Below are 26,299 nucleotides of genomic sequence, written 5' to 3'. Positions count from 1 at the left end.
AGTATTAAATTAACAACTAAGGACAAGAAAGGTCAATACCTTATGAAAAAAGCATTCTCAATATAAAACCAAACATATAATTTCTTCATTTATATTGTTGCAACAGCAATTCGTGTTTAACCAACTATCGATGACACTTAAAAATTACATTAGTTCTTTGAAAAAATCTGCTTGAATGTTTTGATAGAAATATTAATCATATGGCAAAATACTGTCCTCTTTACATGCTATATCATTTGCCAAAATCTTGTTTAGACATCTGTAACCATGTATGAGTGATGAGGGATGTCATGAACATTTCAATCTGGCTTTTTTACTGGTGCACACGATCACAATAGAGCACTTTTTTCAGGATTAGTGATAGTGATATCTTTCAAAGTCTAGAGGCTAATTCAATATGTTAGCTACATTTCATGCGCAACAATATGTGGCCTATCATACACCAAATGTAAATTCATAGTGACCCTTATTTCCATTGAAAACTTTCCAAATTTCTTGCAGGAGTTTGCTTAATCTGAACGACTCACACATCGATGACTATTTAATGAAAAGATAAGCAGTTCATCAAGAAGCTAATGAACGAAGTTACGAGATATGCAAGAATCAGTTTTTTACGTATTAGTGTCTCTAAAATAGTTTGAGAGAGATTGTAGATCATCTGATAGGTGCATGACTTTCCATCTCCTCTCGAGTGTTGACTGGTTTCTTTGAGAGTTCACACCTTGTAGTCTATGATGTTAGATGCCAAACAGGGTTTCTGATTGGTCAGCACAAATAGCATTCAGGGAAGTTTACAAGGAAAATAGTTCCTGAGCTATAATGGACAAGTGCACAGATAATGTATGGTGGCCACCTAGCAGATGATGGAGCCTGATAAGGAGCCACTGTGTGAGCCAGCAAGTAAACATACAGCAAATCTTACTCTGTGTGAGATGGGCCTAAATGTAAGCTTTGGCATTGCCTTAGTGGCAACCATACAGAGCTGTGGAACATCGTGTTTCTCAGGAGTGGAGATTTGCTTTTAAGATCTGAAACGGTTCAGACTTCTGTCTTGCTACTATCAGGCAGTCTGTTCACAGTGGGTTATCTGAAGCACTCTTCTTTTAATGAGTGCTCTTAGCTTTATGGACTGAGGATCAGCTTGTATTAAAGACCTGCTAGGGCAATACCAAACTGGCTCTGCCCTACTTACTTCAGCATGGTGATGGGCTGGGTGGCTGTTGAAATGAACCTGTGGGCAACCTCTGTGGCACCTTGTCCATCGCAGTTGTGTGAAACTTGCTTACGTAAGCAGGGCAGAGCCAGTTCACTATTGGCATAACAGGTCTTTAATACAAGCTGATCCTCAGTCCATAAAGCTAAGAGCACTCAGTAAAAGAAGAGTGCTTCAGCTAACCCATTGTGAACCTCTGCCAAATCCAGACTGCCTGATAGTAGCAAGACTCGTCACTCTTCCTTAGAATGTGTTTCACATTGTGAAGAGAGGAAGGATCACTTTAGGAGGTGTCAGTGTTTTACATAAAGCCCTGTCATGAGTAGCAGGAACTATGCAGTTTGTTAAACTACAGAAAAATGGGATGCTTTTTGTGGATAGTCAGATGGGGGGGGGGGAGGGGGGGGTTGTGGGAAGAGACCAAACAGCGCAGTCATCGGTCTCATTGGATTAGGGAAGGAGGGGGAAGGAAGTCGGCCGTGCCCTTTCAAAGGAACCATCCCAGCATTTGCCTGGAGCCACTTAGGGGAATCAGGCAAAAACCTAAATCAGGATGGCTGGACATGGGATTGAACAGTCATCCTCTCGAATGTGAGTCCAGTTTGTGAAAACAGATATTTCCCATCAAAACTTGTGATGTTGGACTGCATAGAGAATTATCAAAGCAGATCTAACTTCCACCCTCCATTCTAGCAATGATGTTGTTTTTTGAAGTTATTTAATTATTGCAGCCTTGAAGGACTTAAAGGAGGCTGGTAATGGTGTAGTGTAAGTTTTGTAGAAATGATTTTCTTTTGACATATGACCATGTGCAGACTTGATCACCTACGTCAGTTACAAAACACTTCAAAATTATTTAAATTCTTTTTAAAGTTGTCTCTGAATGGTTCTTGAACGAAACTGTAATTAACACATCATCATTTGAGTTGTATGCACAGAATTAAGTCACTCAGTCCAATTGGTTTCCCCAAAATTTTTTCAATTTAGATGTCGTTTGTTTCTTCTCAGAAATTATATTAATGCAAGTTATCTGGTATATTAAAACCTCATTGAATAAACTTTTAAGACTCAAACTCGCGATGAACATTGTCAAAAATTAATAATCTTGTCAAATAAATCAGTAATACTCCTTCCTTGATATAATTCTTCATAAATAAATTCCAGAACACGTATTTAAACTTTTGTAGTATACACTAGTTTATTATCTTCATATATACTACATATAGACGTGAACATGAGCCTTGACAAGATAGGACTGAACATTTACAACATGATTAAACTTTCTATGACGTTGTTGTTGTAGAAACATTACAAATTCTTATTTTTTCAGTTTTTAGAAGCACGACGCAACAATTCGGTTTCAGGATCTTCTGTTGCTCTTTGGCTGTCGACCCGCGACATATAGTGACCAACAATTTTCTCTCTGGCCCCGGCAGTGAAGATGCTGTCTCCATTCGTTGCGCCACTCTCTCTGTACATGAAACATAAAAATAAATACAAAACTGTAGATAATTCACAAACATTACAAATATTACAAAATACATAAACAAAACACTAAATTAAACTTATATTCACCTGCAAACTCGGCTGACACTGGTGGTTGGGTGACGCTTCAATTTTGCGTCCCACTACAATGGGTAGAAGTGACAAATGTGAAGAAAATTATGAAAAGAACAAATTATGAGTTTGGGAAGACTGCAAGGTTTATATTAACTTTCATTTGCTTTGTCATTACCTGAACATGAGGACAGTTTATTAACTTTACCTTAAAGTCATACATCCAAACCTAATGCATTGTTCCAAACATTAACACTAACGAGAATATCACACAGCTTTCAAAAGGCATGCAATCTGCTCGGACTACACCAGCTATCATGTGGAGATTTAACTGCATGTTCAGCATCAACATTTGACATGAACACTGTGAACATTTGGCAATTGAGACTATGCAACTTTTATGGAGGAAAAGAAGATCCAGGAGACTAGTGTTGATGAACATCATATTCTGACGTGTAGTAGTTCTGCATTTCTTGGTAATAACCATAACATATTGCTATAATTGTTTGCATCAGAACCTGAATCAGTGTCCTTGAAAATGGTTTCTTCTTTACAGACTCCACAAGCTGGAGCCACCATTAATATTCTTACCTGTGAGTGCACATACCAATGCGGACTCACGTTGGTGAACCAAAACATTATGGCCACTACACACTGCTTGACTGAATGGTGCCTGGTCGTGTTGTGGGCACATGATGTGGTAAAAAAAGTATATAAGCTGAGCGTAAGTAAAGGAAAATCATGTAGTGCTGATACAACTCCCAAATGGGGAGATCTACTTGCATAACTGACTTCGACAGTGGGTAGATTGTTATGGCCCAGTGCCTGGGAATGTGTATCTCATGTATGGTACAGCTTAGTTGGCTGTTCACATGCTGCTGTTGTGAACATCTATGGAAAGTACGAACATCTATGGAAAGTACGGTTCTGCGACCGTGTGGGGTGCAGATTCCTCGACTTGCGCCATAGGGTGGTGGGGTTTCGGGTTCCGCTGGATAGGTCAGGAGTCCACTACATGCAACAAGCGGCTACACGGGTTGCAGGGGTTGTGTGGCGTGGGCTGGGTGGTTTTTTAGGTTAGATGGCCTTGCGCAAGTACAGAAAGTTCAACAGCCTCAACGGGTGCGGGGCAAAGTCAGGACATGCGGGGACCAAGCAGCAATCGGTATTGTAGTTGTCAACTGTTGAAGCTGCGTTGGTAAAGTACCAGAACTTCAAGCGCTGATAGAAAGCACCAAAGCTGAAATCGTTATAGGTACAGAAAGCTGGCTTAAGCCAGAGATAAATTCTGCCGAAATTTTTACAAAGGTACAGAGGGTGTTTAGAAAGGATAGATTGCATGCAACCGGTGGTGAAGTGTTCGTCGCTGTTAGCAGTAGTTTATCCTGTAGTGAAGTAGAAGTGGATAGTTCCTGTGAATTATTATGGGTGGAGGTTACACTCAACAACCGAGCTAGGTTAATAATTGGCTCCTTTTACCGACCTCCCAACTCAGCAGCGTTAGTGGCAGAACAACTGAGAGAAAATTTGGAATACATTTCACATAAATTTTCTCAGCATGTTATAGTCTTAGGTGGAGATTTCAGTTTACCAGATATAGACTGGGACACTCAGATGTTGAGGATGGGTGGTAGGGACAGAGCATCGAGTGACATTATACTGAGTGCACTGTCCGAAAATTACCTCGAGCAATTAAACAGAGAACCGACTCGTGGAGATAACATCTTGGGCCTACTGATAACAAACAGACCCGAACTTTTCGACTCTTTGAGTGCGGAACAGGGTATCAGTGATCATAAGGCCGTTGCAACATCCCTGAATATGGAAGTTAATAGGAATATAAAAAAGGGAGGAAGGTTTATCTGTTTAGCAAGAGTAATAGAAGGCAGATTTCAGACTCCCTAACAGATCAAAACGAAAATTTCTGTTCCGACACTGACAATGTTGAGTGTTTATGGAAAAAGTTCAAGGCAATTGTAAAATGCGTTTTAGACAGGTATGTGCCAAGTAAAACTGTGAGGGACGGAAAAAACCCAGCGTGGTACAACAACAAAGTTAGGAAACTACTGCGAAAGCAAAGAGAGCTTCACTCCAAGTTTAACGCAGCCAAAACCTCTCAGACAAACAGAAGCTAAACGATGTGAAAGTTAGCGTAAGGAGGGCTATGTGTGAAGCGTTCAGTGAATTCGAAAGTAAAATTCTATGTACCGACTTGACAGAAAATCCTAGGAAGTTCTGGTCTTACGTTAAATCAGTAAGTGGCTCGAAAAAGCATATCCAGACACTCCGGGATGATGATGGCATTGAAACAGAGGATGACACGTGTAAAGCTGAAATACTAAACACCTTTTTCCAAAGCTGTTTCACAGAGGAAGACCGCACTGCAGTTCCTTCTCTAAATCCTCGCACAAACGAAAAAATGGCTGACATCGAAATAAGTGTCCAAGGAATAGAAAAGCAACTGGAATCACTCAACAGAGGAAAGTCCACTGGACCTGACGGGATACCAATTCGATTCTACACAGAGTACACGAAAGAACTTGCCCCCCTTCTAACAGCCATGTACCGCAAGTCTCTAGAGGAACGGAGGGTTCCAAATGATTGGAAAAGAGCACAGGTAGTCCCAGTCTTCAAGATGGGTCGTCGAGCAGATGCGCAAAACTATAGACCTATATCTCTGAGGTCGATCTGTTGTAGAATTTTAGAACATGTTTTTTGCTCGAGTATCATTTCGTTTTGGGAAACCCAGAATCTACTATGTACGAATCAACATGGATTCCGGAAACAGCGATCGTGTGAGACCCAACTCGCTTTATTTGTTCATGAGACCCAGAAAATATTAGATACAAGCTCCCAGGTAGATGCTATTTTTCTTGACTTCCGGAAGGCGTTCGATACAGCTCCGCACTGTTGCCTGATCAACAAAGTAAGAGCCTACGGAATATCAGACCAGCTGTGTGGCTGGATTGAAGAGTTTTTAGCAAACAGAACACAGCATGTTGTTATCAATGGAGAGACGTCTACAGACGTTAAAGCAAACTCTGGCGTGCCACAGGGGAGTGTTATGGGACCATTGCTTTTCACAATATATATAAATGACCAAGTAGATAGTGTCGGAAGTTCCATGCGGCTTTTCGCGGATGATGCTGTAGTATACAGAGAAGTTGCAGCATTAGAAAATTGTAGTGAAATGCAGGAAGATCTGCAGCGGATAGGCACTTGGTGCAGGGAGTGGCAACTGACCCTTAATTTAGACAAATGTAATGTATTGCAAATACATAGAAAGAAGGATCCTTTATTGTATGATTATATGATAGCGGAACAAACACTGGTAGCAGTTACTTCTGTAAAATATCTGGGAGTATGTGTGCGGAACGATTTGAAGTGGAATGATCATATAAAATTAATTGTTGGTAAGGTGGGTACCAGGTGGAGACTCATTGGGAGAGTCCTTAGAAAATGTAGTCCATCAACAAAGGAGGTGGCTTACAAAACACTCGTTCGACCTATACTAGAGTATTGCTCATCAGTGTGGGATCCGTACCAGATCGGGTTGACGGAGGAGATAGAGAAGATCCAAAGAAGAGCGGCGCGTTTCGTCACAGGGTTGTTTGGTAACCGTGATAGCGTTACGGAAATGTTTAACAAACTCGAGTGGCAGACTCTGCAAGAGAGGCGCTCTGCATCGCGGTGTAGCTTGCTCGCCAGGTTTCGAGAGGGTGCGTTTCTGGGTGAGGTATCGAATATATTGCTTCCCCCTACTTATACCTCCCGAGGAGATCACGAATGTAAAATTAGAGAGATTAGAGCGCGCACGGAGGCTTTCAGACACTCGTTCTTCCCGCGAACCATACGCGACTGGAACAGGAAAGGGAGGTAATGACAGTGGCACGTAAAGTGCCCTCCGCCACACACCGTTGGGTGGCTTGCGGAGTATAAATGTAGATGTAGATGAAGGATGATGTAACCATTAGTAGGTGACAAACTTTTTGACATTACACAGTGTGGAGGTTTGCAGGCTCACACGCACTGTGAAGCAGGATAGGCTGTGGTCTGTAGCAGATCTGAAGACAGAAAACATTGCTGATGCAGCGGCAAGTGTTTTAGAGCAAACCATTCAGCACACATTGTTGAACGTGGTGGTCTGAGCAGAAATCCTCTGTGTTGTTCCCATGTTTATCCAATAACATTTTCAATTATGATCACAGTGGGCATTGGATCATCATGATTGAATGCCAAACAAGGGAACTGTGTTGCTCAGGTAAATGAATCATGTTTCTTATCATTGCAGGTTGAAAGTAGTGTCCAGATATGCCATTATCTAGACAAATGGATGCCCAGAATGGTGCACAGCACCCTGGACACAGGCTGATGGGGGAAGTGTTACGCTGCGGTGGAAGTATATACCTATGCTTGCACAGAATCTAGTGACAGTAGTCAAAAGCAATGTCAAGTACATGGACATTGTAGCAAACCACATGCATCCCTCGAAGTTTCACACCTTCCTTTGTGGTGATAGCATATTCTAGCGGGATAACTGTCCATATCACAAGGCCAGGATTGTGATACAATGATTTGAGGAGTATCATAGTAAACTCACACTGATGTCTTGTCCCCCAAATTTGCTTGATATAAAAAATATGAAATACAGCTGGGACACTGTTGAGTACCAGCTTTGCACCTACAAAGCCCATAATTTATGGGAATTGCGTGATCTGTGTGTAGACTTTTAATGCCAGAATGCTTGAGAAACTTATCACCATTAGAGAAATCTGTTACACAATGTTTTTACCATTTTGTGTTTCATTGGTGGACCAACATGCTATTAAGAAGTTGGTCATCATGTTTTGAATCATCAGTGTATAATTGTACTGTTAGTCTTCTTCAAGTCATCAAAACGGTTTCAGGCAAATGTGCAAGGCGTGCAGGAAAGAACTTTACGTTCTTTTTTTTTCTAAATTTTATACAAACAAAACAAAATAACTTATTCACTTTAAACATTATTCTGCTAATGAGATATCTCTGGAAGATTCCCCCCCCCCCCTCCCCCTTTTCTGTTTTTAATTTTACAGGGACTTCATAGTGCAATTCACTTCTGTAGCTATCGCAAGGATTATGGCAGTGGAAGGACAAACACTTTCTTTCACATGACCCCATAAAAAAATATCAAGGGATTAAATATGGTGATCATGATGACCATCTGTACTATACAATCTCATCAGCACTTGCACAGCCGATGGCTCGCAGATGTGTGTTTAGGTGTTCCTGTACAGTCAAGTGGAAGTGAAGTGCTGCACCATCTTGTTGCAAGATGAAGTTGTTGGAGTCACCTTCCAATTGAGGCAGAAGCCACAAAGAAAACATATCAAGGTACCAAATACCTGTGACAGTTTTCTCCACAAAAAAAGGAGAATCCATGAATTTTATCACAATTACACACTACATATTGATCTTGAGTGAATGTCGTTTGTTGACTGGAGTAATTATGGTTTTGTGTTCCCCAGGAATCAACATTGTGCTACCAGTAGCATGAAAGTTGCACATTCACTAAGAATTAGCTTCTTTGATGTATTGTCATTATACATTCTTTCCAATGTCTCAGTTCAGAAGTCAGATAATGCAGCATAATCTCCTGAAGTGAGGGTCTACACCAATGGCAATCTGTACAGTTTCATGCACAAGTGTTTAGCAGGCTTTTGGAAATGGTTGCTCTGGCACCTAAAGCATACAACTTACTCACTGCATCAATTTCATTGTGATTCATTTGAATGCTGTCAACATTCTGTTTCAAGGCTAGGGCCAATCAGCAGACCAGCAGCCTTTCTCCTCGAACTGTTTTTACCAGGTTTAAATGGAGACTCTGCTGGGTGGCTCCTGGTGGAAGTGTGCATGAAATTCTTGTTAAAAGTAGTTATTGACTTCCGTTTTGCTAATCTGGTGAAACACTCACTTTTTTTGTGGTTTAGTTGCTATTTTTTATGCAAGAACTCTCTGTGAGTGGCAGTCTGCAATAAAATAATTGCTCCCAATTATTTTAAAAAAAATGTTCCAAAGATACTCTATTAACTGGTTAAGGTTTGAAGCTAAGTTCTCCTTTATTATTTGTATGAATTTTTGAAAGTGTAAAGTTCTTTTGTGCTTGCCATGTATGTCACAACAGGTTTATCTCTCTAAGCAGTTTGAGAACAATTTGACATTGTGCACCAACTAATAAAATCCCTACAGTTCCCTTTGAAAAAGAACCCACAGACACTAGTGACAAACAAAAGACTGAAGATCTCTCTTACCATGCTCTAATAAAGCCAGGAGTCAAATCAGATGATTATAGAAGCACAGATGGTGCAGTTACCAAAATCAGTCCCAGGAAGCCAGGAAGTCTCAAAACAACTTCTCAACCATTGCTGTATCAACTCAGAAATGTCAGAGAGAAATTAAAATGATTCTCTTCGCTAACAATGTACCCATTTTACAGAGAGCAAAACTGGGTCCAAACTGTGCTTGGAGTGTGGATCTTTGTGCTTGTATTAAGAATGTGGTATCTTTGTGTTAAGGGGCTATAGACTCCATATTTTCATAAGCAGAGGCCTAAAAGAGATGATCCTTCTGTGCCTTTTCTCTCCTCTTTGTTTCACCACTAACATCCCAGGAGTGGTTGTAATATCCCAGTACCTCTTCTCTCCTCTTTCCCTCACCACTTAACATCCCAGAAGTGGTTGTAATATCCCAGTGCCTCGTGTCTGTTCGCTCTCAGTGCCCCTTTACAATCAGGCACTCCTAAATTTATTCCATAGCTGCCTCTCCCATTTCTAAGCTGTATGCGGGGAATTTAAATGCGCAAAATGTGTTGTGGGACCTGCACTTTCAGTCTAGACTGTTGACGACCTCTTCTTGACAGAATCTCAACATCAGCTGGACATGGGGCAGAGCACTTTAGTAATGCTAAGAGGTTGACATCTTTTTGATAACTCCTCTATCCTCACTTACCACCACACTACTCTGTGCCAGGAGATTGACTATTTACACTCAAGTGACTACTTCCTTATTTTGATGCACCCACCAGACATAACAGTATCCAAAAGAAAACAAACAGATTGATTCTTAATGTGGCAAAATAGACTGTGTACAGCCCACTGGCTGTGATTGAATGTAGTCAAATAGCCCAGATTTGCTTGAAACATGTTGCCTCAGGGTGTGCCCCACTGTTGATGCATCCATGTCAAACTCTTCCGAAAAGCTTGGGAAAAGCAATGTCTCGTGCATGTTGTTGTTGTTGTTGTTGTTGTTGTTGTTGTGGTCTTCAGTCCTGAGACTGGTTTGATGCAGCTCTCCATGCTACCCTATCCTGTGCAAGTTTCTTCATCTCCCAGTACCTACTGCAACCTACATCCTTCTGAATCTGCTTACTGTATTCATCTCTTGGTCTCCCTCTATGATTTTTACCCTCCACACTGCCCTCCAATGCTAAATTTGTGATCCCTTGATGCCTCAGAACATGTCCTACCAACCAGTCCCTTCTCGTCAAGTTGTGCCACAAACTCCTCCCCAATTCTATTCAATACCTCCTCATTAGTTATGTGATCTACCCATCTAATCTTCAGCATTCTTCTGTAGCACCACTTCGAAAACTTCTATTCTCTTCCTGTCCAAACTATTTATCGTCCATGTTTCACTTCCATACATGGCTACACTCCATACGAATACTTTCATAAACGACTTCCTGACACTTAAATCTATACTCGATGTTAACAAATTTCTCTTCTTCAGAAACACTTTTCTTGCCATTGCCAGTCTACATTTTATATCCTCTCTACTTCGGCCATCATCAGTTATTTTGGTCCCCAAATAGCAAAACTAAGTGTCTCATTTCCTAATCTAATTCCCTCAGCGTCATCCGACTTAATTCGACTACATTCCATTATCCTCATTTTGCTTTTCTTGATGTTCATCTTGTACCCTCCTTTCAAGACACTGTCCATTCCATTCAACTACTCTTCCAAGTCCTTTGCTGTCTCTGACAGAATTACAATGTCATCGGCAAACCTCAAAGTTTTTATTTCTTCTCCATGGGTTTTAATACCTATCTGAATCTTTATTTTGTTTCCTTTACTGCTTGCTCAATATACAGATTGAATAACATCGGGGAGAGGCTACAACTCTGTCTCACTCCCTTCCCAACCACTGCTTCCCTGTCATGTCCCTCGTCTTATAACTGCCATCTGCTTTCTGTACAAATTGTAAATAGCCTTTCGCTCCCTGTATTTTACCCCTGCCACCTTTAGAATTTGAAAGAGAGTATTCCAGTCAACATTGTCAAAAGCTTTCTCTAAGTCTACAAATGCTAGAAACGTAGGTTTGCCTTTCCTTAATCTTTCTTCTAAGATAAGTCGTAGGGTCAGTATTGCCTCACGTGTTCCAACATTTCTACGGAATCCCAACTGATCTTCCCCAAGGTTGGCTTCTACTAGTTTTTCCATTTGTCTGTAAAGAATTCACGTTAGTATTTTGCAGCTGTGGCTTATTGAGCTGATTGTTCAGTAATTTTCACATCTGTCAACACCTGCTTTCTTTGGGATTGGAGTTATTATATTCTTCTTGAAGTCTGAGGGTATTTCGCCTGTCTCATACATCTTGCTCACCAGATGGTAGAGTTTTGTCAGGACTGGCTCTCCCAAGGCAGTCAGTAGTTCTAATGGAATGTTGTCTACTCCCGGGGCCTTGTTTCGACTTAGGTCTTTCAGTGCTCTGTCAAACTCTTCACGCCGTATCGTATCTCCCATTTCATCTTCATCTACATTCTCTTCCATTTCCATAATATTGTCCTCAAGTACATCACCCTTGTATAGACCCTCTATATACTCCTTCCACCTTTCTGCTTTCCCTTCTTTGCTTAGAACTGGGTTTCCATCTGAGCTCTTGATATTCATACAAGTAGTTCTCTTTTCTCCAAAGGTCTCTCTAATTTTCCTGTAGGCAGTATTTGTCTTACCCCTAGTGAGATAAGCCTCTACATCCTTACATTTGTCCTCTAGCCATCCCTGCTTGGCCATTTTGCACTTCCTGTTGATCTCATTTTTGAGACGTTTGTATTCCTTTTTGCCTGCTTCATTTACTGCATTCTTATATTTTCTACTTTCATCAATTAAATTCAATATTTCTTCTGTTACCCAAGGAGTTCTACTAGCCCTCGTCTTTTTACCTACTTGATCCTCTGCTGCCTTCACTACTTCATCCCTCAAAGCTACCTATTCTTCTTCTACTGTACTTCTTTCCCCCATTTCTGTCAATTGTTCTGTTACGCTCTCCCTGAAACTCTGTACAACCTCTGGTTTAGTCAGTTTATCCAGGTCCCATCTCCTTAAATTCCCACCTTTTTGCAGTTTCTTCAGTTTTAATGTACAGTTCATAACCAATAGATTGTGGTCAGAGTCCACCTGGAAATGTCTTACAATTTAAAACCTTGTTCCTAAATCTCTGTCTTACTCTTTTAGTGTCTCCGGGATTTTTCCATGTATACAACCTTCTTTTATGATTCTTGAACCAAGTGTTAGCTATGATTAAGTTATGCTCTGTGCAAAATTCTACCAGACGGCTTCCTCTTTCATTTCTTACCCCCAATCCATGTTCACCTACTATGTTTCCTTCTCTCCCTTTTCCTACTCTTGAATTCCAGTCACCCATGACTATTAAATTTTCGTCCCCCTTCACTAACTGAATAATTTATTGTATCTCATCATACATTTCATCAATTTCATCATCTGCAGAGGTAGTTGGCATATAAACTTGTACTACTGTAGTAGGCATGGGCTTCGTGTCTATCTAGTGCACAGCTAACCCATTTAGAGGAACGCTATAGTTCTCAATCCTATGGCACAAGTCCAGGAAGATGCAACCAAGCTTGTCACAGAACCTTTAAAAGTCTCTGGTTCTTTCTTTTGACTCAGAATCAGGGGGCCATGATCAGCTCTGTGAATAATGTTGCAAATTGTAAACTTCATTGAAACTCTGTCTGCAAGATTGGTCTTTCCAACTTTCTTTGCTAGTCGCTGGAATGATCAAAGTATGATCTCGAAGCCCAGACAGTAGGCATCATTTCTTCCAATGTGCACCACAATCTGCAGCTGGTTGCATCCTGTTCCTTCAGTGGCTGCTAGAATAGCCTCTTCAACATACTGAATAGGACTCTCAGACTTATGCACTGAATGCACCTGGTGTTTCTTCCTGTTCCTTGCTGCCATGTACCGTTCATCATACATTGGAACTACAGATGATTAATAGGCCTTTACCCTTCTGTGTTTGCCTCCTCTTCACACAGGATGAAGCAGGTTTCCCAACAGATGAAGGATTTACACTGGCCCAGCTTTAGTTTCAGTGAAAGAAAATAGCTCAAACTTGTTGGTTAGAGTATCAGTACAACAACTTGAGCCCTGGTTGTTTTCTGTCAGCCATTCACAGGTCACTCTAGATCTGCCATTGACATGCCATTTACCAGAAAGTGTGCAAGTGACAGATCCAGTACTTGACAAATCTGGTACTACTTACAGAGAAGAGGGTAGTATTTGAGGTACTTTTGGTACCTTTAGACCTGGCTCACGGTAGCTATTCTAACACACTGATTTGCAGCAACTGCCAATCATTTGAGAATATTCAGGGTGGTTTCCAGATGCTTACAAACATGAACTAACTCATCCCGTGTTCAAGGACAGCATTCACAGTGGGGCTGCATTGTGGTTTGTACAATGTTTTACAGGACAGTGAATGAGTAACTTTAAACTAAGCATGCTGATTATCTTTTAACAGTTGAGCTAAAATTGCTGCTAATTCCCTTTAAAAAGTGAAGCAGTTAGTACACAAAACAAAATTTCTATTAAGGCAACAGAAAAATCTATATTAAAAATTACTTATTTCCTAAAACATTTTAAGGTTATAGTCACTAACAAATTCAAAAATAGTGTTAATTTGGGTTAAATGTAGACAACATACACTCCTCGTGAAACGGAAAACTAGGTATAACATAATATGTTTGTTAAAATATGTGCTACATTAACTAAATCACAGATCCCAATTTACTACAAAATAGCATATGCACATGAGAATGGTAACGCTGGTAATTCTCAAAAATTGAGGGTGGATTATTCTTTTCTTTCTCAATTCCTGATTTGCTACAAAATAAATTGTGATGGACTGGACAGTGCTACCCTACAGTCAGGGCCAGGCATGTGGTTCTGTGGAAGTTTTAGCTTAGGACTGTTTTCAGATGTTCTTACAGCATTTGGGTAGCTAAATAGCATCACTGTCAACTTTGGTATGCAGGAAGAATTCCTCTACTGGTGAACAGAAAACCATAACCTTTAAACATTTAAACCCTCAATGTGCATATTGTCACTGTACTAGCTATGAATATGAAATTGCAGTGCCTGTTGTGTCAAGCAGTATAATGCGATGTTCCTTCAGTAGGGCATGGATGTCTCAAGGAACAGGCACTGCAGTGACTACAGCTTCTATGAAAAACATGAAATCTACTCACAGTTGCAAGTACGAACCACTTCCAGGATTATAAGGGAATGATGACAATGAAAATTTGTTCCGGACTGGAACTCTAACCTGAATTTCCCGATTTATATGAGTGGTTGCCTTAACTGTGTTGGGTATCTGAACGTGACTCATGGCCACATCCAAACTTCCATACATAGAGTGATTAATATTCACAACTGCAAATAAATTTCATATCATTCATAGCAGCTGTAATCACCATTATGCCTGTTCCTTTGGACATGCATGTGTGACTTACAAATAAAATGTCTCCTCTGTACAGAAATCACATTAATGGGGTATGAGAGTACAGCTACAACATGTGGAAGATGAGTTACAGCAGTGTGGGTCTGGCCATCGGATAGCCGATGCCATTAAGGCAACCATTCTTCTAAAGTGTGAAATATGGGTTTGGGTCCTGGTCTGCCACAAATTCTCATTGTCATGATTTTATTATACCCATGGAATTGGTTCATATTTACATCTGTGAATACATTTCATGACTGTGCAAGCTAATCAATCTATCATTGTAACATAACATTTCTTTGTTACATCACACATCAGTGAATTTTCATGATATTAACTGTATTGATATGAAATGAAAATATGTGATGAGCAGAAGAACTGTTAAGGCACAATAATATCAGTGAAGAAAGCCTCAGACATGTGGAACTCTAGTGTAATGAGTGTTGTGAGTGATGACAGTATAATAAGTGTTGTGAATGATGAAAATTTAGAATGAGCTTTCTAGCTGTGGTTATGGTTCCACACCACCTGTAGAATATTTCAGAACAAGTGAAAATTTGTGCCACACTGGGTCACAAAACTGGATTTCCCACATGTTGCAAATGGTCCTCTTAACCACATTGGCTGTCCGAGCATACCTCTAGGAGCAGGTCAAATCTCCATTTGTCATGTTGTCTTAACTCCCTTGTGCTTGTACTGTGTTACTATGATAGACACACTGGATGAGACACTGTTTTCTCTAGTTATTGTCTTTCTTCCTGGAGACATGCTCGGGTAGCCAAAGTGGTAGGGTGAACATTTGTGACAAGGGAAATCTGGGTTGGAGTCTCAGTCCAGCACAAATTTTCATTTGTTCTGAAACATTCTACAGCTGATGCAGCATCAAATCACAATTTGTCAGTTCATTCTCAACTTAAAACAGCAGGGTCTCACAATGCACTACAGAGATGAAAATTTGTCAGAAAGATTTCAAGCTGATTTCTTGCTTTCCCTGACTGATTGCTGCAACCATTATGTTATCATAACATGTCTCGAACTTTCATTCTCACTGTTTTCTGAACTTTACACCACCATTGACTTGATTCAGCATTGGTGAACTTAATTCAATCTATAAATTTCCATTGCAGCAAGCGAAGTCAGTCCTCCATCATTGGAATGCCAAACCATATATGTTTGTTCATAAGTAGTAGATTGAAAACAAGTGACAGCTTAAGTTTTAGTTGACCTAATGGTTAAGGCAACTCTTCATGAAAGGCAGAAAATCGAATTTTGTGACCTAGACTCTCGAAACACAAAACTGTATGTCTGGTTCCTGTTCATTGTTGATGTCTCCGTGATCTCAACCCAGGGCCAAGAAACCCTATACACTGTGAAATCCAAATTTCTCCCAGCGTATAAAATGGTCAAATAACTTAGGGGAACATAGTCAGGTAATGGCTTGGACAACTCCCAATATTCCAACAGATATGCACCCTATCAATTTTGAGGCTCCAACATAATTGGGCACTGTGCAAGAAATTGGAAACCTCAGGATGCAGAGTATATGTTAAAAGGTAAAACAAATCTCTTGAGTTGTGATGGGAAGACCTTTGTTACCTATTATTGTCAATCTGTTCATGAGAGACTTCAAGAAATGTGCACTGTAGTCAGCTGCATTGAAACCTGTGTATTTGTTCAGATATGTAGATGATGCTTTTGTTGTTTGGCTTCATGGAGGCCTGAATTTAAATGCTCTTTAGAACACTTGAATTCAGATGGATTGAATATTTGCTTCACGACTGAGGTGAAAAAGAATGGTTGCCTTCCCATCTGTGATGAGCTGTCGAGGAGGGAGGTTGATGGTACTTTGGGACATGACATTTATAGAAAGCCAGCTCACAGTGATTTGTATCCTCAGGCTGATAGTTGCCTCTATGCAGGTCAGTGTGAATGGGCACTTCATATCTCGGTTCATTGGGCTCACATCATCGCACACTGTGAAAGTTACTCAGCTGAGTTAGCTCACAACGATGCCACTATGCATAGAGATGGTTGTTTTGAAAGACAAATCAGACATGCATTGCTCTATTGACCTATCATATATCAAATGAATGAAGATAATAATGTGGAGGCACCAAAATCTGTTGCATTTTTGTCAAATGCAAGTAGCATTTATGACAGGATTGTTTGTATTCTGTGGAAACATGAAGTGAAATGTATTTTTCGATATCCATCCAAGATTAAGATCCATAAAGGATGATCTTGGTTTGCATAACAAGGATGTCTACCACATCCTTTGCTGTTGTGGCATGTCGTAGTCTTGCCATGGAGAACATACTGAATGTGTCAAACACACAACAACGGAACAAAATTGCTATTGCAAAATTATCCTATCACAGATTCTAGCATGCTGTCCCAGTGATTAAGGAAGTAGTTGAGATTAAATTAACGAGTGGCTATATAAATAGACATGGAGGTTTTAGCATAAATAATGCATGGAATTGTGCTTCCTCCCTGATCAAACAGTAGAGGGGCACAGTTAATGTTGCCTCATTTGTTTGTTATTTATATCTACCATCAGTAACTTCTGACATTACCCATCTTAAATTGAGGGTGACACTAGTGTGTGTGTGTGTGTGTGTGTGTGTGTGTGTGTGTGTGTGTGTGTTATCTTTCAGCATATGCTCTGCATGCTGAGGTTTTAAATTTCCTTTCACTGCTTTCTCCTGTTGCATCTGTACCTTGAAAATGATTGAAATATAAGGGTTTGTTGAAGATGTCACTCAGCTGCATTGACAAAAGTTACCCTGCGCGACTCAGCATTCATTTGCTGGATAAAGGCCTGGAGACCCTCGGGTTCTTGAGCTGGAGACTGGTAAATGTCGCCAGTCCACTGTCACTATAAACTCTGGATATGCTTCAGCAAGCACTGTGTGGCACAGCATTGGAATGTTGTTTGTCACAGTCTTGGCTTGCTCAGCCAGATCACGAGGGTGGTAAAAATCTCTATAAAATAAACCATCAATGTAAAGGTGAGCTGCACACTGATGAGATGTGTGGATGTTGAGGTGAAACAGCCATTATCTGGTAACCTCTGGGGAACCTGCCACACCTCAGGTGTATAAAGCCTACCTAGGTATGTGGGACTCTGTCTAGGTGGACTTCTATTTCCCTAGCTGCTTGTAAGACTGAGATGGATCCTTGAAAATTTCCACTTCCTCCTCCCAATGGGAAGTGTGGGCCACGAGAAGGTACCAACACCCAATCTGACAAAAGGACTTGTGTAGCCAGTTCTCCGAATCCACAACTCTTTCAGAATTCTGGTTTTTATACTAACAGAATATACGCTGTTCGTGAGAAACTGTTTTTATTGGTGAAAAGGAAAGGCGAAGCTTTGGCAAATGTCTCACTTTCTTATGTTCAAAGGGGCTTAGAGAGGATTGCAGGTACATTAAAATCTGTTAAGTGGTTGCAAAATGGGACACTGTTGGTGGAAATCTCAAGTTCCCAACAAGTGACAATCCTACAGCAGGCCAAAAGCCACAGGGAATAAGCTATTGAGACTGCTCCATACCACATTAAACAACAGTAAGGTTGTTGTGACATTCAGGAATCTGGTGGACTGAACTGGAAGTTCAGTGGGCCCAAAAAGGCATTGTAGATGTGCAAAATATTATGATATGGGTGGAAGGCAGTTTGATTAAATCTGATATGCTCATCTTCACTTTTAATAGCACAGAACTCCCAGAACATATTAAGGCAAGTTTTCTTCACTTTATCATGTGGCAACAAGTGAGGTGGTGCAGCGGTTAGCACACTGGACTCGCATACAGGACGATGATGGATTAAACCCACATCCAGCCATCCTTACTTAAGTTTTTCATTATTTTCCTAAATCGCTTCAGGCAAATGCCAGGATGGTTCCTTTGAAAGGGCATGGCCAACTTACTTCCCTAATCTGATGGGAGTGATGACCACACTGTTTGGTCCCTTCCCTCAAATCAACAAACCTTACCATGTCGCCCTATGTCCCCAACCCAATGTGCTGTGCCGGCCGGAGTGGCCGAGCGGTTAAAGGCGCTACAGTCAGGAACCGCACGACCGCAACGGTCGCAGGTTCGAATCCTGCCTCGGGCATGGATGTGTGTGATGTCCTTAGGTTAGTTAGGTTTAAGTAGTTCTAAGTTCTAGGGGACTTATGACCACAGCAGTTGAGTCCCATAGTGCTCAGAGCCATTTGAACCAATGTGCTGTTTTAAATGCCAGTGCTTTGGCGACACCACTCTTGCATGTAAAGGAGAAGCCACCTGCGGTAATTGTGGTAAGGCTGCCCATGAAGGAGTCATATGTTCATATGGGTTGTTTTGAGCAGAGGAATTGCGTCCCTTGGGGTATCCTCTTTGCCATAACCATAGACAGTATCACACCTACAGTAAGTAGTCCTGCATAGTGCTCCTTATTTCTGGACAATTTTACTGTTTTCTGTTTCTCCTTCAGTGTTGCAACAGCAATTCATCAGTTGGAGCTTACAGTATAGAGGTTAGAGGAGTGGGTTGCAAAGACAGGTTTTCAGTTTTCTGCAGATTGTGTGTGTGTGTGTGTGTGTGTGTGTGTGTGTGTGTGTGTGTGTGTGTGTGTGTGCATGAGCGCGCGAGTGCGCGTGCACATTTGAAGCATTTGCATTGTATTTTTAATTTACCTGACTTACAAATGAGGGGTATCATTCTACATAAAGACTTAGTGAGGTTTCTGGGATTAATTTCTGAGTCCAAACTATCGTGATTACTAAACCTCAGAGATAAAAGCCAGAACCCAGGAGGCACTGAATATCTTGAACTACGTAGCCACAGGTCTTGGAGAACAGACAGGGTGTGTCTGCTTCAATTTTTTCCATGCATTTGCAGCTAGACTATGGGTGAACAGTGTATGGGTCAGTGACACCTTCCTGCTTGAAGATTATTGATGCTATCCATCACAAGGAGATTAAGCTGGCCATAGGTGCATAAAAGACCAGCCCCATACCCAGCCTCTGTGCAGAGGCACAACTCTGTATCCGTCTTTATGGACAGACAGACTTGGTTGGTTGCTCTGTTGTTTTCCCTGATCATGTCCTCAAGGTCTGACTTCTTAAAGACTTTACTGTCTGTGACATGAAATTATATGGGATCTTTATGGCGTTGGAGGAAATGAAATGTGCTTAGAGTATTAAACTCCTTGTCTATTCAGATACCTTAAGCACCCTGCACTCTCTATCCAGCAGATAAAGAACTCCAGAATATTGAGGATGCCCTTCTTTAACAACAATGGCTGGGGAGGGAGGTGTCTTTCTGCTGGGTACTGTGGCATGTCAGTGTTATGGGGAATGAATGTGTGGATGTAGCAGCCAAGGAGGCATGTTGTGATCCTCAGTTATTTCAGTTTACCATCCCCCTGGATGCTATCACCTTGCTGTTGAGGTACAGAGTCATGCATCAATGGGGAGATAAGTGGCTAGAAGTGACGGATAACAAGCTGTGTCTAGTAAAGACCACTACACCACCATGGCATACAGCACAAATGTGGGACAAGGTCTTCCATCCCCATCTTTGCATAGGCAACAGCTCTCAGAAGCATGGCTTCTTGCCCTGGCGAGAGAACCTTCCAATGTGTGGTACTTGATGTGTACAGATCACTGTACACCACATTTTACTAGACTGTGTTTTATTTTCAGGGCAGAGGATGGCAGCAGATCTGTCCTCTGTTTTAAGTGGCATTGAGAGAAATATGGTTAGTGTTTTATGGTCTTGTGATATGTCGAACGTGTTCCCAGAAATTTTAGAGAGATGTTCTTGATGTGTTAACAGGGTGGCTGGCTCACCCGCATGCTTTTTAAGTGCTCAGCCAGTCACATTTCACTCGCATTTTGATGTGCCTTTATTTTAGCTCTTCTATGGTTTAGTCTCAAGTATAGCGCTATTCACCCTTCTCTGTTGTGTTATTACCTGTGAAATAGAGCAATTGTGTGGGTCAACGTGAGTGAGGTGGCAGTGAGTGAAGGAGTCACATTTTATAGATTTCCTCCTCACTGTGTGTCAAAAATTTTTCCACATTTGTTTCTTGTAATGTGTGTAAGGGTGCTGATAACCTCACCATTGAGCACCTGTAGGTGATGTGAGTGCACACATCCCCCCCCCCTTCCCCCCCCCCCCCCCCCCCACACACACACACACACATTCCTTCACAACCTCAACAACTTTTCTTTACTCCCATTCACTACTTCTGGTTCTCCTCAGTCCACTCTGCCGACTTCTTGGATGTTGACCAACTCCCTGATGGCTCCGTCTGACTAATGGTCAACAGTATCTGCATTTTCACTGCTGTTGTCCCTTCCGCACCAAAAAATCACTCCCATGTAGCTTGGGAATATGTGGACAGCATATCTACAGTGATGAGAATTCCCTTGCCCAGTATACTGAAGGTCCCACAAAGGTCTTTACAGACAGGCACTTCTCCCAAACATAAGACAGCATGATGAATGAGCAGATTGAAACCATATCAGTGCACAGTCTGGTGCACAATGAAAATCTCATTCTGGGAACGTCACCCAGGCTGTGGATAAGCCATATCTTGCAACATCCTTTCTTCCAGAAAGGCTAGTTCTGCAAAGTTTGCAGAAGAGCTTCTGTGAAGTTTGGTAGGTGGGAGATAAGGTACTGGCAGAATTGAAGCTCTGAGGACAGATCCTGAGTCATGCTTGGGTAGCTCAGACAGTAGAGCACCTGTCCACGAAAGACAAAGATCAGGAGTTTGCGTCTGCCTGGTGCAAAGTTTTAATCTGCCAGTAAGTTTCATAAAAGGGCATACTGGAAAGTAATGCTTCTGAACTCTCTATGTAAAAACTCATAAAGGTTTTTAAGTAAAACAAACTTTATTAATGTTCTGCATCTATATTCTTCATGTGTAGTTGTTTACTTCTCAACATAGTCACCCTGCCAATGAACACATTTCTTCTGCCAAGAAACCAGTTTATTGTTACAGTCGTTGTTGAATGTTTGATGGAGCCACAACCTCACCTCTGCCTTAACCATTTCATCACTATCAAAGCAAGGTACTTGAAGGGTTACTTCGGGTATCAGAAACAAATGAAAATGGATTGCAGCCAAGTTGGGATATTATGTGGGATGATTGCTGACACTGAACCCAAGACATTGGATTATTGCAAGTGTCACATTGGTCATGCTTTTTCTGGCATTGTAATGTTTTATGAGAGTGTGTTCCATGTGTGAACAAACTCTTTGAATTTGTGCTTTCTGATTTCTGAGTGTCTCATAGTAAATCACCATGTGTTATATTACACACTGCCAGTTACGTTACATGCTGCCCTGTTACAAGCTACAATTTGGAGCCCTCTTGTAGCAGTGTGTTGCAACTTACATCAACAAAGTAGGAAAGTTGACAGATTAACATGTATGACATGTAATATCACAACCAACCTTGAAAGCAGAATAAAAAATTCAGACATTACTCTTCAGCACATCCTCATAGTTCACTATCAGATTTTCCACTTCTTATCCCCATACAATTTTAATCTTCTCACGACCTGCAAGAACTAGCTACAAAGGAGAACCTCCATCATCACCCAGTATCATCTTGGACTGTAACAAATAAACTGTCTCTTACATCAGTCTCTTATCAGGACCGGAAATAAGGGATATCATATGCACAGTCCTTCGCAGTCCTCCCTACACCACAACCACTCCCAACTCCTTATCAAATGTATCGTATCCCTGTGGAAGACCTAGGTGCAATACCTGTCGGATTCACCCTCCCAGCACACATTTCTCCAGTCCTTATCCTGTCAGAGATGTGGCCACGTGTGAAAGCAACCATGTCATATACTAACTCTGCTGCATTTTGTGCCCAACATTTTATGATCAACTGTACTCAGCCAAACTGTGGGTGACAGCAGAGTTGAGCTTCCAGTAGTGAAATATGCTTCTGAGCACTAAGTACTCAATTTCAGTGGCTACTTCACAACCTGTGCCATCTGAATCCTCTCCCCCAGCTCCAGCTTTGTGAACTATGTAGGTGGATGTTATTCCTGCAACACAATCTTCATTCCAGTACTCCTCCTGGCCTCACTCTGCTGACCCCCTGGACCCACACCCCTTCCCAACAGTCCCTTCCTTTTTTCTGCTTAGGTAGGTGTGTGTGTGTGTGTGTGTGTGTGTGTGTGTGTGTGTGTGTGTGTGTGTGTGTTTAGTTATGGACATGGTTGCTACACTATTGTTGATTTCCCATAGTAATATTTGTTATCAATTAATTTTAACTGTGTATGTTACCTACAACTTAATGTTTAATCATTACACAAACCAATGTGTGATATAGATATGCACCCTGGATTGTGTGAAGTATAATATAGCTGTTTAAAACTTTTACAGTCTTCAGAGTGAGAGATTTCGGTGACCTCACATACGTGCTACAAGAACATCTCTTGGCAGCCTGTGTCCATGTATGCACTAATAGTTTTGTTTATATGGGAGGGGCAGGAGGACATGTCTTGCTACTTTTATTTCTCTGCTTTACAGTTGTACAGTGTATGATCCTACCAGTGGTTGTGGAAAGTCAAAAGGTCTCACAAAATGAATTAAAAATACCAAATGTCATTATAATGGTATGATATATGTATTTTTCTAACAACAAATTTTCACCAACTGACTTTGTTGTTGTTGTTGTTGTTGTTGTTATAATAGCTGCTGCAGCAGCAGTACTGATGTATAGGATATTGAGAAATACTGAAAAGAAGTATGAAGTCAGGTAACATATAGTGCATGTGATGTATGGTCAGTTGTTTACATAATGTTCAATTTACAATATACATTCCCTGCTAATTTTGATACATATTGTCAGTAAGAAATCTTAGGTAAGTAAGCAGTTATATGCAAGTGTTTTTATATAGTTTCCATTATTTGTTGGAAGGTCAAACTGAATTTGTAAACTGAAACTACCACCAATTGTTCCAGGAAGCAGCAACAAGAGGAAATGCTTCAGATATTACACGGTAAAAGATTCATTATTTTACTGATGCATTTGCTTTACATGGTAAGGTTGGGTCTTCATGCTTTCTTCCACATCTATCCATAATGTCCTGTAGAAATTCTCACTGCTTGTGGTGGCACAGTGGGGAAGATGCAAGAATGGTTCTTGTGAGAAAAACGTGGACAGTTTCCTCCCCATTTGTCCCCATTCTTAGCTTTTATTTCTGCTGTAGTGACACTGTTGTTGACAGGGCATTGAATTGTAATTGTGCCCCTTTAGATATTCACTTCACATGTAACATTACTTTGTGCATGAAAAATACATATTGAGTAATGTTTAAAAAATTCTAATATCGTTATTAATTTTCCCCATGACAAGCATATCCTTGCTGTAATTCTTTCTTGTGATCTATGTTTTCCTTCTCCAGCTCACCATGTTTGTTAATTCCCTACCAGTCATCGAACAGCCAAATATTTTACCTTCCTGCTTTTCCATTTCCTTTACGTATCCATCAATAATGACCTGTATGCTCTCATTTTCCCTTAAATATGCCTAATCTACTTTCTCTCTCCAATTTCCTTCAGTTCCAGTAATTAGCTGTCTCCTGCAAATCGTCTTAGCAGCTTTTAAATTGTTGCTGTGTGCAAGGGTTCATTAACCAATTCTTGTTTAAGTCCAATTCTATTTAATTTCATTCTTGAACATAAATCAAACAATGGAAAACCCAGGATGGGATGTAACAGTATTATGAGAAGGAAAGTTGCTACTCACCATATAGCATAATATTGTTATATTCTTGAACATACCTATTTAATATCTCCTCGTATAATGTTCCTCAGATATTTGCACCCCTCACCCCATCTGGTCACATGCAATGATCAGCACTCATGGGTTGGTTGCTTGTCATCTGCCATGGCTGGTTCTTAACTGCTCTCGCCACCGGAAGACTCTTCAAACTCTAAGTTTGACAAATGTCAGTTCTCTGTACTGACAAATCATGGAACCTGAGGTAGCTGCTAGTCTATATAATTTATGAAATTCTTACTAAGGGCACCCTCACATGTGTCATCCCATTGTTATCTTTCCCATTTTTCCCTTTAGCAAACAGAAGACTCCACACAATATGTATCATCAATAGTTTCTTGATTCTGAAATCAGTATTGCAGCCAAATATCCTGTTATTCTTTGCAAATGCAGGCTGTGTTATTGATAACTTTTAGTTTTATTTCTGTAATATACCTTTATTTAAATGGTACATGACAGTATTGTTGAATGTATCTTAGTTCTCATTGCAATGGTTTTCACTCCAAACCATTCCCCAAAGACTCTAATGTTCACTGTATGTCTTAAAGTTGTTTTCATTGTTTGTTAAAATGATCACATTGTCTGCAGATATCTAACACCCATTCTTTCCAACTTTGAAATTTTCTGTTAAATCCTGTGCTCACAAACACTTTGTCATATTCATCTACATTATTACCACTACATTATTCCTCTGCAATTCATGCAAATGTTTGACAAATGATTCATATAACCATTTTCAAACTATTTCTTGACTGTTCCACACTAGAATACCACATGGGGAAAAATGAGCACCTAAATCTTTCCATGTGCTGTCTGATTTCTCTTACTTTGTCATGATGATCATTTCTCCTTGTGTCGGTGAGAATCAACAAAATGTTGTGGCATTGAGAGGATAAAGTGGGAGACAAATTTCAGGAAAAGATCTCGTCACAATGAAAGATGACTTTGTCTTAATGACTTCCAGCTTAAGTAGTGTATCACATCTGTGTCACTCTCTCGTCCCCACTTTTTTTTTAATATACACAGAATGAGCTTCCCCTCTTTGAGTTTTATGTTCTCCAACTATCACATCTTGTAAGAATTCTGTACTGTACAGGAACATTCCAGATGAGGACAGACAAGAAAACTGTAGACAGTATCTTTAGTAGATAAATATGTTGCATCCTGTGAGTGCAGTTTTTTATTCACCTCCCCCATGTTTTCTGTATGGTGATTCCGGCTTAAGTTGTTTTCTTTAAATTTCTGTGATTTCTTGTGTTACCAAAATTTAATGAAATTTTTTTATACCCTTGTGGAGCACCTCACTGTTTGTTGCTAAGCACCAATTACCACTTTTTTGCAACAAACAGATATCTTGTCTATATCTTTATACAGTTCATTTTGTTGCTCTTTTGACTACCAAATGGTAAACTACAACACAATCTGAAACAATCTAGGAGGATTGCTCACTTTGTCATCTAACTCATTCATACACAAGGACAACAGAGCCTGTAAAACTTCCTTGGGAATCCCATACATCACTTTAGTTCCACTAGAAGGATTCTGATCAGTTACTCTGAACTGTGACCTTTCTAATAGGAAATAAAAAATATGTTTCACAACTGAAATGATAGTCTGACATTTATGAGGAATGGTTTCAAAAGCCTTTTGGAAATCTAGAAATGTGGAATCGACTTGAAATCCTCTTGCAATGCCTCTCATCAATTCATGTGAATAAAAAGCCAGTTGTGTTTCTCAGTAATATTTTGTGACTTCTTGCTGGTTATGTGTCAGTAGATCATTTTCATTGAGGTATTTGTAACAAATTGAAACAAGAGTATGTTCCAAAATCTTGCTACAAATTGATGTATATGATAAGGATCTGTAATTCAGCCGATTACTTCTATTTCCTTTCTTGTGTATTGGTGTGAATTGTACAGTTTTGCAGTGTTTAGGTATGCATCTTTCATCAAA

General features: G+C 40.5%; 1 protein-coding gene across 3 annotated transcripts in view; it reads left to right on the top strand.

Moving 5' to 3' along the window:
• The window catches only part of LOC124720054, a 190,167-nt gene extending 166,323 nt beyond the window's left edge, over positions 1-23,844 (top strand). For all 3 annotated transcript variants that reach the window (XM_047245319.1, XM_047245318.1, XM_047245317.1), the window contains one exon: positions 23,527-23,844. In XM_047245319.1, coding sequence (XP_047101275.1) covers positions 23,527-23,568 — 42 coding nt within the window. In that variant the 3' untranslated portion in view covers positions 23,569-23,844. The remainder of the gene's footprint in view (positions 1-23,526) is intronic.
• The last annotated feature ends 2,455 nt before the right edge of the window (positions 23,845-26,299 follow it).

Source organism: Schistocerca piceifrons, chromosome 11 (genome assembly GCF_021461385.2).
Source record: "Schistocerca piceifrons isolate TAMUIC-IGC-003096 chromosome 11, iqSchPice1.1, whole genome shotgun sequence".
In the NCBI taxonomy this organism is placed as follows: domain Eukaryota; kingdom Metazoa; phylum Arthropoda; class Insecta; order Orthoptera; family Acrididae; genus Schistocerca; species Schistocerca piceifrons.
This window is presented reverse-complemented; position numbering and strand designations above follow the sequence as displayed.